Source organism: Lachancea lanzarotensis, scaffold LALA0S15, assembly GCF_000938715.1.
Source record: "Lachancea lanzarotensis genome assembly LALA0, scaffold LALA0S15, whole genome shotgun sequence".
Classification (NCBI taxonomy): Eukaryota; Fungi; Ascomycota; class Saccharomycetes; order Saccharomycetales; family Saccharomycetaceae; genus Lachancea; species Lachancea lanzarotensis.
Genome location: NW_019212893.1, coordinates 1 through 15,283, shown reverse-complemented (window position 1 = coordinate 15,283; position 15,283 = coordinate 1). Strand labels below are relative to the sequence as shown.

The 15,283-nt window shown below is 45.9% G+C and overlaps 7 protein-coding genes and 1 non-coding gene across 8 annotated transcripts; 4 read left to right on the top strand and 4 right to left on the bottom strand.

Moving 5' to 3' along the window:
* Positions 1-142: 142 nt before the first annotated feature.
* CSS2 (LALA0S15e00254g1_1) lies at positions 143-889 on the bottom strand (the record flags this gene model as incomplete). The annotated part of the gene is made up of 1 exon (XM_022775532.1): positions 143-889. One exon carries the CDS (start codon positions 887-889, stop codon positions 143-145), a length of 747 nt encoding a protein of 248 aa, XP_022631112.1.
* A 1,261-nt stretch (positions 890-2,150) lies between these two features.
* On the top strand, positions 2,151-2,993 carry LALA0_S15e00232g (LALA0S15e00232g1_1; the record flags this gene model as incomplete). The annotated part of the gene is made up of 1 exon (XM_022775521.1): positions 2,151-2,993. The coding sequence occupies one exon, from the start codon at positions 2,151-2,153 to the stop codon at positions 2,991-2,993; it is 843 nt and encodes a 280-aa protein (XP_022631111.1).
* Positions 2,994-4,054: 1,061 nt separating this feature from the next.
* Positions 4,055-4,378, bottom strand: RPS25B (LALA0S15e00210g1_1; the record flags this gene model as incomplete). Its single annotated transcript, XM_022775510.1, has 1 exon — positions 4,055-4,378. The coding sequence occupies one exon, from the start codon at positions 4,376-4,378 to the stop codon at positions 4,055-4,057; it is 324 nt and encodes a 107-aa protein (XP_022631110.1).
* A 991-nt stretch (positions 4,379-5,369) lies between these two features.
* Positions 5,370-5,441, top strand: LALA0_S15e00188r. Its single transcript has one exon. It is a non-coding gene; the product is annotated as a tRNA-Glu (tRNA).
* Positions 5,442-5,737: 296 nt separating this feature from the next.
* NUP2 (LALA0S15e00166g1_1) lies at positions 5,738-7,867 on the top strand (the record flags this gene model as incomplete). The annotated part of the gene is made up of 1 exon (XM_022775499.1): positions 5,738-7,867. The coding sequence occupies one exon, from the start codon at positions 5,738-5,740 to the stop codon at positions 7,865-7,867; it is 2,130 nt and encodes a 709-aa protein (XP_022631109.1).
* Positions 7,868-7,970: 103 nt separating this feature from the next.
* On the bottom strand, positions 7,971-11,120 carry SGD1 (LALA0S15e00144g1_1; the record flags this gene model as incomplete). The annotated part of the gene is made up of 1 exon (XM_022775488.1): positions 7,971-11,120. The coding sequence occupies one exon, from the start codon at positions 11,118-11,120 to the stop codon at positions 7,971-7,973; it is 3,150 nt and encodes a 1,049-aa protein (XP_022631108.1).
* Positions 11,121-11,297: 177 nt separating this feature from the next.
* Positions 11,298-12,404, top strand: MSP1 (LALA0S15e00122g1_1; the record flags this gene model as incomplete). The annotated part of the gene is made up of 1 exon (XM_022775477.1): positions 11,298-12,404. The coding sequence occupies one exon, from the start codon at positions 11,298-11,300 to the stop codon at positions 12,402-12,404; it is 1,107 nt and encodes a 368-aa protein (XP_022631107.1).
* Positions 12,405-12,764: 360 nt separating this feature from the next.
* Positions 12,765-14,984, bottom strand: VRP1 (LALA0S15e00100g1_1; the record flags this gene model as incomplete). The annotated part of the gene is made up of 1 exon (XM_022775466.1): positions 12,765-14,984. One exon carries the CDS (start codon positions 14,982-14,984, stop codon positions 12,765-12,767), a length of 2,220 nt encoding a protein of 739 aa, XP_022631106.1.
* Positions 14,985-15,283: the final 299 nt, after the last annotated feature.

Genomic DNA, 15,283 nt, shown 5'->3' with positions numbered 1-15,283 from the left:
TATTTACTTTCATGTTTCTCTTAAATTCGTTTGTTTAATATACTCAGTGTATAACTTCTTAATACATATCTCACGGATTATGCAAATACTCTATTTCGTCTTACGCTTAGTGTATTAATAAAGCTATGAACTTGTGCTTGGCTTAATTACCCTGCTCATTAGAATTACAGTTATATGGCGACTGCAGTTCTTCGCAGCCAGCATCCACCCAGCCCTTGTAAGTGGTCCACCTCACATTAGTAAAATAAACCGACGGTGATGATCCAATGATGATGTCTCCTTTCCACGAGCCATGGTGGTCTATTTGGAACAGATAGTTGTTACATAACTGCGATCCTTCTAGCTGACGCGCCGCTGCTTGTAACGCGCCCGCTATAGTCTTCTGGTGTATGGTCGACGCGCAATTACCATCTATGGCATAGTACTTATAGTAGAATGGTCCATGGGAATCCATTACTACTACGCCACGATTTCCGCTAGAAGCCATGCGGTATATGTCATACCCTGCTTGCCAGACGCCTTCAACTATATCCCAGAACCCAAAAGCACACTGGCCAGCTTCCACCAGCCACCATGGGCTACCTTCGGCATGAGTGCGCTTCACCAATGCCCCCTGCGAGCCTAGAGGAGAAGCGTCAGCAAGTGCTATCATACTTATGTTAGTCAACCATTGGTCTACAGAACCGTCCCGCTTATTCAGGGTAATATTACTCTCGTCGAAATAGTCGAGGTTCAACCGCGCAGCCAGGATCGGTGCGACCGTACCGTTGCTAGACATAGCTGATATACTAACGTTGTCTGCTCTAGGTTCGACTATTATAGCCACCGCCCGACAACAGCCGATAATTAAGGCACAAAGATAGTACAGCCCAGAATCTTGGCCAAGCATGTCCGAACGTCAATTTGGTGAGGACCAGAGGAAATAGAAAAGAAAATAAAAAGCGAAAAAATAAGTCAACAAGTATGGATAACGGTTCCGTATGAGTTATTTTGATTGTTTCTGGTGTTAGAGTTATCTCTCTGTAACGTGTGTAGCATAATTGGTACGAGTTTGCAAGGTCGATAGAACGTATCTCTTTACACAAATTTTTGGAAATTTTCCGTTGTTAACGGATTTAAAAATCTTCAAGTACTCCGGGTGCAATTGGCTATACGATCATTGCAAGTGGTATCGCTTGGTTCAATCGATGTCTTTCCTGTTAGATCAGTAGTAGTTCTGAATTCGAAAGAACACATCAGGTGATGCTGACGTCAACTGAGCATTGTCGCTGACGTTCCGATAAGAGTAGTATCTTTCCGTACTTTATCAAGTGCGCAGAAGATCGTCTTAAAGGTTGGACAGACGATGTGTTTGTACGTACTAGACTAGGATGCGTTTCATCATCGAAGGAATCGAAAAGTTTCGAGATGGTATGACGAAAAATCAGACCAATTGTTGGGCCCCATAAATTTTAGCGGCATCACATGGTGGCCATGGTGCTGGAAACTCGGGAACTTGGTAGTTCCTGTTGATTATCAACTTTATTCTATCGCTGTCATTCTGTCACGTGCCCCACTTTTTCAACAGATCTGACGCTGAACATCAAAATACAATCTGAGACGCTTCTAAACAGACTCCATTGTTCGAGAGCCTCTCTATCAAATCTCTAGTTAAACAACTAAACCTATTTTTGCCATTGTATGACGGAACGACTCACATCTACTCAGAAGCCCAAAGACGCACATCAGATACACAAACCTTGGTTGCACCGCTTCCATTGGCACTCTTTAGGTTTCTTTAGCCTCTCAAAATCCCATTGGATCATTTAAAGCACCTTCTTGAAGTTCTAAACGCCCTCTAAAACTCACTGGAACGTTTTTCTTGAAATCACCCAAAACACAAGCTAAAATTCTCGAAAAAAGTTCCAAAAAAATCTCTGGTTTTTCCTTAAAGTCAACCATCACTATAAATAATATCTGTACCTGTCCGCTGTCCTTCTATTTCTTACTACTCCGTTCTCTTCCCTGCTGGTATTTTACTGACGTCGCAGTTATTATTTTACTAGCTTGAAAAAAAGCACATATTCAAGAATGAAACTACTACATTAGCATTTAAAGGAAGGTTGAGCAACATATCTAAAGCATCTCAAAACCAGGTTCAAACCAACGCAATGGTTGTTCAAGATGTCATTAGGAAAAAGTCAAAGGCACGCGGTGACCCAGTGGCCAGACAAAAGCTAATTTGGGCCGTTGGCCACGCAATGACGGTGGGTTTAGGTGCCCTTTACGCACTATTTTATCTCTGGCAATGCTTGACCATGTACCGCTACAGATCATGGAAAACACTCTTTTTGATTGCCAGACCTCCACACGTCGATTCTAAAACGTGGTTGCAGCTGTTGTGGCGGTCTCTGCCGCAAATTAGTTACCGATTGTCTTTAGTTGGTGTTCTGGCAGCTTATTCTGTGACCAGCTACCAAAAATGGTTTTCGTTGAACCCTACCTGGTACGACCTTTTGAGCAGAGAGAATTTTCAAAGCATTCTAATCGCAACGTTGTGGCTTTTCAGCAGAGCGTCACTTTTCAAATTGGTGCCCTTTATTCTCACTAGTTTCCTGCATCTAACAGTGAAGCCGGAAAAGAAAACGGATGTGAAAGAAGATGGCAACAAAGATGAGGTCAAGAAACCATTGAATGAGAAGGATGGTAAGGAAACAAAACCTAAGGACAACACAACTACATTATTGCACATTATTGCGTACTCCGAGCTTATTACGGTGGTTAGTCTATTTTTCGACATCATCACATTTAGGGATGGTGTCGCTGGGTTTGTGCTGGCGATTTATATGTCGATCTACTGGCTAAGACTCAATTTCTCCCCCTACGCCCAGGAAACGCTGCTGAGAATTGTACTAAAAGTGGACAAAAAAATTCCTCCCAAGTACCAATCTCAGTGGAAAGACATCAAGCAGTTCCTATACCTGAGGATGGATGAGAGCCGCAGAAAGGATTAGATGGCCCAACAGATCAGCCGCGCATTACGTAGAGTTGAATAAAATACTTGTGTCTGCACTTGTAGGCAACCAAATATTATGATGATTACAACATCAGTGAGTCGATCGAGGAAAGAGAAAAGAAAAAATACACTACTACACTTAAGATTCTTTTAGTCTTGCGTTCAGATTTTTGAGCTTTGGTAAATTGGGTATCTTCCTGTATGTTCAGAAGCAGAACTGATGTTTATGTTATCATCATGCAAAGACAAAGAGAGAAGGGGGAATGGAAAAAGAGTTTCCGTCAATTATTCGACACTACGTTTTTGCCAAGTTGGCACAAAAAATTTTAGCCCAACACTAATAATGGATCGGTTTTTCCAGGTCAGATGGTGATGCATGATGTGTATCCGTGGCACATATTCAAAGAATCATCGCCGGATTATTAAAAGACGTGGAATGTCGTTCATCACTCGGGAAAGCTAACCGATTCCAATATTCGAGTTGGTCCATGAACTCATGGACACACGGGCCATAAAGTACTTATGTGTCGAAAACGCATTTCGCAGCGACTGCTTCATCTTGAATCCACATCATAAACGAAGAATTCCTTAACAATTTAGTCCTGCATATACATCCTCAGACTTGAAAGATTGTTTTCATAATCATGTAAGAACAAGAAATGAAGCCGACGACTTCGCTAGCGTATTCATTCAGACATCATAACTATTCTCCATGGCCCTAATTTTAGTGCTTGTAGTTGTAAAGAAGAGTGTCTTGGCTGGAGCAGAGGTTTCTCTTTATATAGTCGAGTTCTGAAAATTTTGTCAAAAAATTAGGGCTTCCGGGTTAGGGCTGGCGGTGATACTTTAACAAGTTAGGGCTGCACACAGACAAGTTTAGTAGTGCCAAAGGGACCCAGCAAGCTCACCTGTAAACCAGTACGCGGGGATTCTTTACAATATGAATGAATGTTGCATATACAACAGATTATACGTGATGTGAAGCTAAAAATATCCTCTTATACACGGATGGAGATTTTCCGACTGCCATCCGGGTTGGGGCAGAATTGCTGTTTGCACTTAAGCAGCAGTAGCTCTGCTGTAGATAGCCTGGGTGGAGTGCTTGGAGACTGGCTTGATAACACCGTCTTGTTCCAACTGTCTCAAGACGATTCTGGCCAAAGAGCCACCGAGCTTCAATCTGTCGACAAGAACGGAGACAGACACGTATCTGTAGGTAGGCACCTCCTTCATGATTCTGTCGTATTTCTCCTGGTCCAAGACAATGGCGTGTTGGGCCTTGTCCTTGTGGGACTTCTTGGACCACTTCTTCTTGGACTTCTTACCACCGGCCATGGCGGCGGCGGCCTTCTGGGCCTTAGACAATTGTTGTTTTGGAGGCATGTTACTGTGAAAACGTTAGTAAAGGTGGAAAAATGCGTTGTTAAAGCAGGAAAGACGATCGTTGCAGAACAGAAAGGACTGAAAGCTTGAACGATATGGTGTCGTTCACAAAGCAAGAAGAGGAAAACTCCTACCACCAGGTTGCCATTTGGTATCCCACATGTATCCTTGGTTTCTCACACTCTAGTATACACTCCAGCTCGAGTGTAGCCTTTAGACCATCCCAAAGAAAACCACCGTTCTAAAGCCCTTCATCATTCCAATACTAGTCCCCACTATCTTCTCTCGTTCGATCTATCTCAGTCTGATCCATGTACCCCGTTACATACTCTAATTTCCGTTGGTGGGTCTAACCAAAAGCTATGATGCTCAATGTAGAGAGTGAATTGATATTTTGTCTTTATCCAATGTACCACCAGCACTACCCAGCGTGGGTTAGGTACCCACCAGAGAGTTGGGCTAGACAGACTTAGGGAGAGCCGTCCGCCCAGGCTAGAAGGGATCAAGCTGGCGCTAGTGGGAGCCCAGCGAGACGGACGGTGGTTGTACAGTAGCTCAGCACACTGGAAACGCTCAGACGTGTGGCCGCATCCACACTGGTGAAACATATGTAACCCACGCAACTTTTATTTAAAAACTCTGAAATTCCTATCTCGTTCGGTGTATGGGTTTAGCAGTCATCTGTGCCATGTATCACGTGGTTTGTAAATTTCTTTAAATTTAGTGATGACGGTAACAACACTAGTGCATTCATTACGTATGATACCAGAAAGAAATTCAGATTCTCCTAGTAACGAGGACCTAATATGTGAAGATGGAAAGCAGTGAGGGAAAGATTAACAACTCGTCTATTACTGACCCTTAAGTGATTCATTCATCTTTTAGGCGAAAAAGCGAAATCACCATGTGACATATATAACAGGCTTGTGGGAGGCTCGTGATATATGCTCACTGCTATGTACGTAAACTAACTCCCAACTTACATCTCCAGTCCGATATAGTGTAACGGCTATCACATCACGCTTTCACCGTGGAGACCGGGGTTCGACTCCCCGTATCGGAGATATTTTTTTGTAAGTTTACTTAATTTTTCAGATTTCGTACTTGGCGATTTTAGTTTTGGAATATTCAAAATTGTAGTCCTGAGATGATGAGGTCTGAGAACAAACTTGTAGCTTGCTCATCGGGACAACCACGGCGTCATTTCAATTATCTAGTAGATCTGCTCTTTTTAGCATTCCACGCTTTCGGGCAAACACTCACGAAGTTTTTTAGTTTGGATCAATTTTAGTGGTTTGTAGACCCTATAACAAGCATCTCTTCGAAATACGTCATTGAACTTCACACCCGATATACATCATGGCTAAACGTATTGCAGACAACCAGATGACGCGGGAAGCACTCGAAGCGGCCGGCAGTGATGAAAATGAAACCTCACATCCTTCCCAAGAAGGGTTCAAGCAAGCGTCGAGTGACGTACTCAGCAAACGCAGAATAGCGCAGCCCAGAAAACGGAAACATTTGGGTTTTGAAAACGGTAATGGCAACAGCAACAGCAATGGCTTTGGGAATCAAGCAGGACCCGCCACAAATGCTTTTTCATTCGGACAAACATCGTCTAACGCATTTTCCAATGCATTCAGCGGAGGTAATGCGTCCAAAAGCGTTAGCAACGCTGATTCCATCACAGATTCCGAAATACCCGCCAAACGCAACGCCCTGAATTTGCAATTCCAAACCAAAATCTCTGAGTACATCTCCAACGATCCATGTGCTGATTTGTCAACTGTGTTCGAGCAATACAAACGTTATCTCAAAGAAATCACCACGACACCAACAGCGTCCACGTCAATACCGGAGTCAAAATCTGTCGCTCCCGCTTCTGTCCCTGCTTCAGCTTCAGCTTCAGCTCCTGCTTCCAACAAGAAGACCACCATTCAAGATTCCGATTCTGAATCTGATTCCGACGCTGACATCAAAGTTGAGGGTCCAACATTCACATTGAGTGAAAAACCAACAGTTAAGAATTCCGTCTTCAGCTTTGGTCCTAAAAAGGCCTCTAAAGTGGACACCAGTGATTCTGAAAGTGAGGTTGAGATCAAGGGTCCTTCATTTTCTTTCAAGCCGTCTTCCACCTCGACCACTGCCAAGCCTGTCTTCAAATTTAGCTCTGAACAATCCAAGCAGGACACTTCTGACATTCAAGCTGACCAAAGTAGTAACTCTGGTGAGGCAGAGGATGCCAGCGCGACTAGTGAGCAGCCTCCTAAATTTAGTTTTGGCGCTAGCGCATCTTGGAAGCCCGCCACCCATGCAGCAGACACTACATCTGTTTCTGACGCTACCACTTCAGATCAGCCTTCGAAACTCTCTCTTGGCTTTGCTCAACCTTCCAAAACTTTAAATACTTCCAGTGAGACCCAAGAAAATAAAACGCCAGCATTCTCTTTTGGCACTAGTATTGCCACAAAGTCAGATACCAATGGTGTCAAACCACAACACGGTTCTTTGTTCAGTCAACCAGTTGCTTCTACAAGCTCCGAGAAGGTGACAGAAAAACCTGCGTTCAAGTTTGGACCATCCAACTCCTCAGTTGGCAGCGGTGCTGCAGTAAAAACCCCCAGTTTCACCTTTGGCACTTCCATAGCATCTGGAGAAAATACTGGAAAATCCTCAGGAGAGAAAACCGAGAAACCTTTTTCCGGTTTTGGCCTGTCTAGCTCGTCGAAGGACTCCGCTAATTTGGAATCAAAGGGGGCAACTGTGTCGAACACTACGCCAGCGTCATTTAAGTTTAGCTCCGCGCCCAAATCCGATCAGGTCACACAGCCAAAGCCTGCACCTTCATTTGTTTTCGGCAAAAAATCCGAATCTCAGCAAGCTGAATCTGATAAGCCTAAATCCTCCTTCGCATTTGGTACTAACAACGCTTCTACGGCCCCTAGTTTTACCTTTGGTAAGCCATCTGATACTAAGGAAACACCATCGAGTGGCTTCAAGTTTAGTCTACCTTTTTCATCGACAGCAGTGGCCACTGAACCTCAGAATAACAGCACAGAATCACATCCTGAGAATACTACCACCGCTGAGACTCAACCAGAGGAAGAAACAAAGGCAATGACAATGACGAATGGCGAGGAAGGAGAAGAGTTATTGTTTTCCAAGCGCGCAAAACTCTTACTTGTTAATCCCGATACAAAGGGCTACGACTCAAAGGGTACAGGAGAGCTTAAGGTTCTACAGGATAAAGACGACAAGACCAAAGTAAGAATATTGTGCAGGTCCGATGGAATGGGCCATGTGCTTCTTAACACCAGCGTTGTGAAGGCTTTTCAATATGTTCCAGCTGATGCAGGGAGAGAAAACTTCGTGAAATGTCCGGTAGTTAATGGCGAAGGGAAACTTGAAAACTATGTTCTTCAGGTCAAGCAGAAAGCAGACGGTCGTCACTTGTGCAAAGCTATAAAAGATGCTCAAGACGGCATGTAGCGAAGTCACAAGTCGTCACATTCTTACTATGAGCTCGGACGCATCTAAGGTCGTCCCGCAAAAAGTTTTATCAAATAAAAGTAGTCTACTTAATGCATGCATTCTAAAGTTCCTGGGATTTTAGACCGACTTTCAGAAGGTCTAAAAACTCAGGCAAAGCCCATTCCAATCTCCTTTTCTGTCTTTCAAATTCCTTTGTACCCTCTTGTTCCGTGATGAAAGCCTGATATTTAAACCTCTTTTGTAAAAACATCCTCAAAGCAGCGAAGACTGACTTACTATTGTCAAATCCATTGCTGTGCTCAGCAAGCCTCTGAAATGGTGCCGGGTCGAAGCTGATAGCTCTGACGCCTCCCGACTTCTTCTTCACTTCACATTTTTTCGCAATAGAGAGTAGGAATTGGAACACCATGACTTCAATGAACAATGTCCCGTCTCCATTGAGTCCACCCATTAGCGGAACATGCTTGAAAATGTCGAGTTTTAAAATCTCTTGCGCCAAAAGAGAGCCAAAAAATCTACCTTGGCATGAGATCTTCTTCAGCTTTTGATCTTCACTAAATTCAACTTCCTCGCCCGCACTCTCAATGTCAGAGTCATCCTGCTCGAATTTTTTTACCATATCCCAAAAGATAAACTGGAACGCTTTGGCGACGTGGTGGCTTTGTTGACTTAGCTTAATACCTAGGAGTGCGTAGAACGGGTTGTAAGATCCTTTGGAGCCCTCCATGGCTAGACAATGCAGTAATACTCTAGGAATCTCCAGGCTTTGCTTGTTCTTCAGATTTAGCTTGTCTATTCTGGCAAATGCATCCATGAAATCTTGTGCAGACATTACACTTACGAACAGGGCTCTTCTAACCTCAGTGTTCATTCTTTGCGCCCTTGCTATCTCACTCCAGTCCGGAATGTCGTCGAAAATATTATCCTCTATGGCAATGGTACTGCTGGATTCTTCTTTCTTGGCCAAGCTCTTTTTATGCTCGAAAGCAGACTCTTGGTTGCCCTTCCAAGAAGCACCGACGAGCCACCATTTCCCCTTGGTATCAATACTTTCAATATCATCTAGTGTCACTTGTAGTGGATCGCTAGGAGAAGAAGCCGTGTCATTGATGAGCTTGGAGATACTTTTCTTTACTCCTGAATGGCTAGCTGCCAATAAGGAAGGCTTCAATCTGTTGTTTTTAAGATCTGACATAACTTCGAGTAGGAACTTCATCCTCGTAGACTGTTTGACATTTTTGACATTGGTTAGCAGCTCTGATATTATTTCCTTTAGTGCCTTCGGATCATCACCACGAATGAGTTGGCCCGAGATCGATATTATTCTAAGCAAAATATCGGACGTGAATTCGTTAGGTGTCTTGATCAACAACTCGATCACATTGTAGATAATTCTGGAGGATACCATGCCAAAATTGTAACAATAAGAGAGGAAAGAAACGAGGTTCGTGCACTCCTTGGACATCACAAAAGTAGACTCTTCGCCATTCTCTTTTTCCAGCTGCTCCAATTTTGCTTGACCCTGGCGAAAACTTTCCAGTAGTTTTTCCACCCACGTTTGTAAGAACGAAGCACCTACCTCAGTTCCTCTGAGCTTCCACAGGCTGAAAACTACAGCCGCATAGTTGATCATGAGGCTGTCTAGCAGCTTATCACGTTGACATACAATTTCCAGGATTTGATTGGCAAGGGCGTCGCTAACATGTTGCCTAGGATACGAGTTGTAAAGTTCATTTAATGCGCTGACAATGACAGTGATGTTTGACACTGAAAGTTTGTTGAGAGATGACTTTACCTTCTTGCGTAGTTCAACGACAAGTTGGGATGGCTCTGAAGATAGATTTTTTTGGCGCAAAGAAGGCGGTACATATGCTGCCGGCTCGGACGTGGGAGCAACATATGGATTCTCTCTTACTGTGGTTTCTTGGTCGGAGGTCTCACCTTCGAGTTCGCGAAGCTCTTTCCACTCTTGCTCGTCCAAATCATTTTCGTCGAATTCTTCAAAATCACCTTCGGAAACTTCATCATCAGAGGAAAATGGATTTTCCGGGCCATTTTCATCCGCTTCACCAGCAGAATGGCGTTTCGAAATATTCTCTGGCTCGTCAGAAAGTCCGTTGCTAGCCTCACTTTCCACTTCACTTTCAGATTCGTCGCTGATATCACTGTTGTAGTTTTCAAAGAAATCAAGACCTTCTAACAAGCCGCCAACGGCATCGAACTCGCTGTTAGCCTTGAGAGTCTTTTTCTTGCCCTTAAGGCCCAACTTTTGGGCGTAGTAGTCGTAATCCCATTTATCCCTTTCAGCTTGAGCGAGTTGTGAGGGTGTTAATGATGGTTTCACGGTAGGTTCTTCAGCGATCGGAGGATGGTTGGAACGTTTTTGCTTATTTTCCGATACCGGTTTATCAGTTTTTGTCTTAAGATTTGCAGCACCGGTTTTTTTGGCATCTTTAGCACGTTTGAGAGCTCGCATTGTTTCTTCAGCTGTCATTTCAGTATCGGGTTCGTCATCGCTATCGCTGTATCTAGCTTTTTTGACCTCTTTAGCACGTTTCAGAGCTTGCATTGTTTCCTCAACAGTCATGTCAGTCGATAGTTCTTCATCGGCATCGCTATGTGTAGCTTTTTTGGCTTTCTTGGCATCTTTAGCACGTTTTAAAGCCCGCATTGTCTCTTCAGCAGTCATATCAGTCGCTGGTTCATCATCGTCATCGCTGTATGTGCCTTTGTTGGCTTTCTTGGCTTGTTTAGCACGTTTGAGAGCCTGCATTGTTTCCTCAGCAGTCATATCAGTACCGGATTCCCCACTCCCTTCACTCTCTTGGCCATTCTGTTCTTCCACATCGTCTCCAAAATCGTCAAAATCGCTGGAAGAAAGCTCATCGTCGGATGAAAAGGGTAATGAGCCCGAATCTGAAATTTCCCGGCCGTTTCCGACTACTTCTTCCTCTTCTTCTGCTTCTTCTTCTACTTCCTTCTGGGCCACTTTTTGTAACGGTTTTTTCACATTTTTAGCAGGTTTATCAACCTTGTTCCCCGCTTTTTTCAAATCTTCGCGAGCTCTGCCACCTGCTGTGCCCCTACTCTTCTCCTCGCGGCGCTGCTGTTTCCGCCTTTCCTTTCTTCCCAGCTGCGTTGCACGTTTCCTTTTCCCAACGTTGAATCGTCTATCTTCGCCGTAATCTTGACGTTTTAGCTCGTCCAAAATGGTGCCAGGAATTCGAATGCCGTGCTTCTCATTCCGCATGGTATTTATACTCCTAACTTGGTACTCTATCTCCTTCCAAAGGGCTCAGGTTTGGTTCAAAAAGATGAGCGATGAGATGCGATGAGATGAGCTTGAAAAATAATGAAAAAGTTCCAATTTCCAAGTATTCAAGCAGCTCATCGCATAGAAAGGTGAACATTCAAAGGCCCAAAAGACATGGCACGTAGCATTGATCTTAAGTTTATAGCAGACCTCTCGGTACTTGTGGGAACAGGTATCTCTGTGTACTATTTAGTATCGAAACTCCTGAATGAAACGGATGGAAACCCGTTGTTTGGGAGATCGAAAGAGGCTCGCGAGAAACAATCGCATACGTGGGACAATCTGGTGGCTGTGCGACCCCAGCTTCGCGATGTTAAGTTGAGCTCGTACGAGCGGAATGTGCTGTCATCCGTGGTGCTACCACAGGACATAGAAGTGACGTTTGCCGACGTTGGAGGCCTAGAGGAAATCGTGGAAGAGCTCACAGAATCGGTCATTTGTCCGCTTACAATGCCGGAGCTGTACTCTGTGTCATCGTCGGTAAAGGGAGAGGGTCTTTTGTCGGCTCCTCGTGGCGTCCTGCTGTACGGACCGCCTGGTTGCGGTAAAACTATGGTGGCCAAAGCGCTTGCCAAGGAAAGCGGGGCCACGTTCGTCTCGCTGCGTATGTCATCGATCCTGGACAAGTGGTACGGTGAATCCAATAAGATCGTCGACGCGGTGTTCTCGTTGGCCAACAAAATCCAGCCCTGCATCGTTTTCATCGACGAGATTGACTCGTTTCTGCGAGAACGGGCATCATCGGACCACGAAGTGACTGCGATGCTGAAAGCAGAGTTTATGACACTGTGGGACGGTCTCACGTCTAATGGCCGTGTAATGGTGCTCGGCGCCACCAACCGCATGGGCGACATCGACTCTGCGTTTTTAAGACGGCTTCCCAAGAGATTTGCCATACCCCTACCGGGTGCCCAGGAAAGACGTCATATTCTTACTATTCTACTGCAAGGTTCTGAATTAGACCCTGAAGAATTCGATATGGATCTTATTGTGAGTGCCACCCGCAATATGTCGGGTTCGGATTTGAAGGAATTGTGTCGAGACGCGGCTTTGAATGCTGCCCGAGAATACATCCGCCAAAAACGGCAGTTGGCCGTTGCTGAAAAGGCATCAGAGGTGTCCAAGATGCCCAAGGGTATCAGACCACTGAGAACGTCTGATTTCGCTAAGAATTTAAACATTGAAACCCGTATACCTCTTGGTTCAGCAGGTCTGGATTGATACGTCAACAACTTGGTGGGCGCATTCCTTTTTACTTACTGACAGGATTTGATCGAATAGTGCCCCAGGCACCGATAAAGGCTCTTCAAAATGTGGGATAACAAAATTGAGATAGAGTCTGTTCAAATGGCATCGCTTGCGTCTACAACCATGTATACTAAATAATACGCCAAGAAATGGTCTCAACAACTTGACTCGAACTTTGAAAACTGGTAACGAGTACCATCATCTTCGCAAGGGGGATCTCCCGCTATGATTAGCAAATTAAACTATGTGGCCAGCATTGCTTAACAAAAAGATCTATAAGATGTAAAATTATAGAGGCAATTGTCTTTAAATCGTTAACTTTGCCCTCGTCATCTAGGAAAATAGTGCCAAATTCAAAGGAACACTACTGCCTCTCCCACTTGGGTACAGCTTCGTCTTATTTGAGAAAACTCTGGGTTTGGGGAGTTGCGAACTATTGGCCCATTTAAACCGGCTGTCATCGATAACAAACTTCGTATTGTCGAGTTTCACACCTGTCGTGGTTGAACTTCCACTAATGGTGAAATTCCCGGTTTGAATTTCTGGCTGATTGGTGTGTGGATTGGTAGCATGACTGGCACCGTTAGTATCACCATTTGAAAACAACCGGTGCTTTAGATTGTTTGCTGAGTTTCCAGAAGGTGGGGGCGGGGGAGGAAGTTTCGAAACTGATTCCGTAACATGAACTGATGGCGAGGACGGTATGATTGTTGGTGGAGGTGGCGCACTTGCTGGCGCTGGTGTACTTGGAATGTGCGATGGCGCTGGAGCACTAGGCGGTGCAGGTGGTGCCGGTGCACTGGGGATTTGCGGTGGTGCTGGAGCACTAGGCGGCACAGATGCATTAGACCTAGGTAATGATGGAGCAGAAGAAACTCCTGATGGCGAACGTCCTGCGCTAGCATGAGTCGAGCCTCCTTTACCTTCCACCACATGAGAGTCATCACGTTTGCGTTCAATCTCGGCAAGGAACGGTAAACCCCCACCAAGAGCAGCTGATGGAGCTGGAGCGCTATTAGGTGCTGACGCTTGTGGTAAGGGCGGTGCAGAAGGAGGCTTTGGGATGGATATTGGCGCTGGTGGTGGAGGAGGGGCCGAAACCTGTGGTAAAGGAGGTGCAGCATTTTGAGGCTGTGGTATCTTGGGCACGCTTGGAATGCTTGCAACAGGTACTGCAGGAGCACTATTGATTGCGGGTACCGTTGGTGGTTTGCTGGCTGAAGCGTTGTGATGAAGTTTGGAGTTCATTTCGTCCAGAAAAGACATACCAGTACTTGAAGGCGCCGTTTTCGGAGACTTAGGCACATCAGCTTTTATAGGTTCAGATCCCTGTGCTTGTTCAGTCTTCGTAGTATAGCTGGAGCCTTGATCGATAACAAAACGGTCGTCTCGCTTTTTTTGAATTTCAGCCAGGAAAGGAAGACCTTGGGAAGCAGATGCAGAAGGTGGAGCTGGTGGTGACCTAGTAGTTTGTGATGTTGATGGAGCAGGAGGTGCTGGAGGTGCTGGTGGCGCTGGTGGTGCTGGTGGTGCTGGTGGTGCTGGTGGTGCTGGTGGTGCTGGTGGTGCAGACGTCTTTTGCATGACCGGAGGGGCTGGTGGGGCTGGGGGTGCAGGAGGTGCTGATATTATCGGGATAGTCGGAGGCACAGGAGGTGCAGACGTCATTGGAATTATCGGAGGCGCTGGTGGCGCTGGAATTTTGGGAGCTGTTGGTGCTGGTGGAGCTGGTGGCACTGGTGGTGCTGACTGAGCAGGTGGCATAGGTGGTGCTGACTGAGCAGGTGGCATAGGTGGTGCTGACTGAGCAGGTGGCATAGGTGGTGCTGACTGAGCAGGTGGCACTGGTGGTGCTGCTGCGCTAAATGCAGTTGGAATAGGTGGCGGGGGTGCCGAGGGAGTAAACGTTTTTGGTGCACTAGGGGCCGCCGAAGTTGGAAGAGTGGGAGGTGGTGGAGGTGGTGCCGAAGGAATGTATGTGGAAGGCACATTGGGTGAAGCCGGAAGATTTGGAGGTGCTGAGGGTACCGAACTCGAAGGTAGAGGGGGGGCTGATGCATGCATACTTCTTCTAGTAGGCCTTGACGTTGGCATCTGTGGTCTAAAAGATGGAGCTTGTGGAGCCACCGGCGCGGGAGGCGCTGAGCCTGGAATTGGCGGCGCTGATCCCGGTATAGGTGGTGCTGTAGTCGCTGGAGCAGTTGAAAACGAAGTTTTGGGCACGTTTGAAGCCGCCGGTGGCGGGCCAGGAGGTGCCGCATTTACGTTACCACTAGTACTGCGCAGTTTGGGTACCCCACCCGCCAAGATATCGCCCAATTGCGGTGCATGCCCCGTTGGAACCGGTGGAGCGTGTGGAACACCGGGAGCGCTGAAACCGGTGGAATGCGGTGCCGAATCACCCACAACACCCCCGCCGACTTTAGGTGCGCTTCTATCGTTAGTGACAGCTTTTTTCAGCCGAGATCCCTTGCGAATGTCGCCCAGCAGCGCATCTCTTCCGCCGGCACTTGCGGACGCTACAGAGGTTGGTTTTCCTCCGTTCGAACTCATGCCACCCATCATCGGGGGCGGTGGAGGAGGTGGACCGGCCATTTTGACGATGTCTTAGGTCCAATTGGGTGTGAATTGAGGTCTAGTTTGTGTGAAGGGAGTTTGGTTTTTGATGAATAGGGTTAGGTTAGTTCTTTAAGTTTATATTCTTAGTAGTAATTTAAAAGAGATGACACAGTCGTTGATGGTGATGTTCATGCGCTATCGTTTCATACGAATAACAATAGAGTACTTGTAAACGATTTCGGGTTCGTCATGTGAAACGACTTGCGGATGGAGAAAACCCCAAGGTGGAGGGT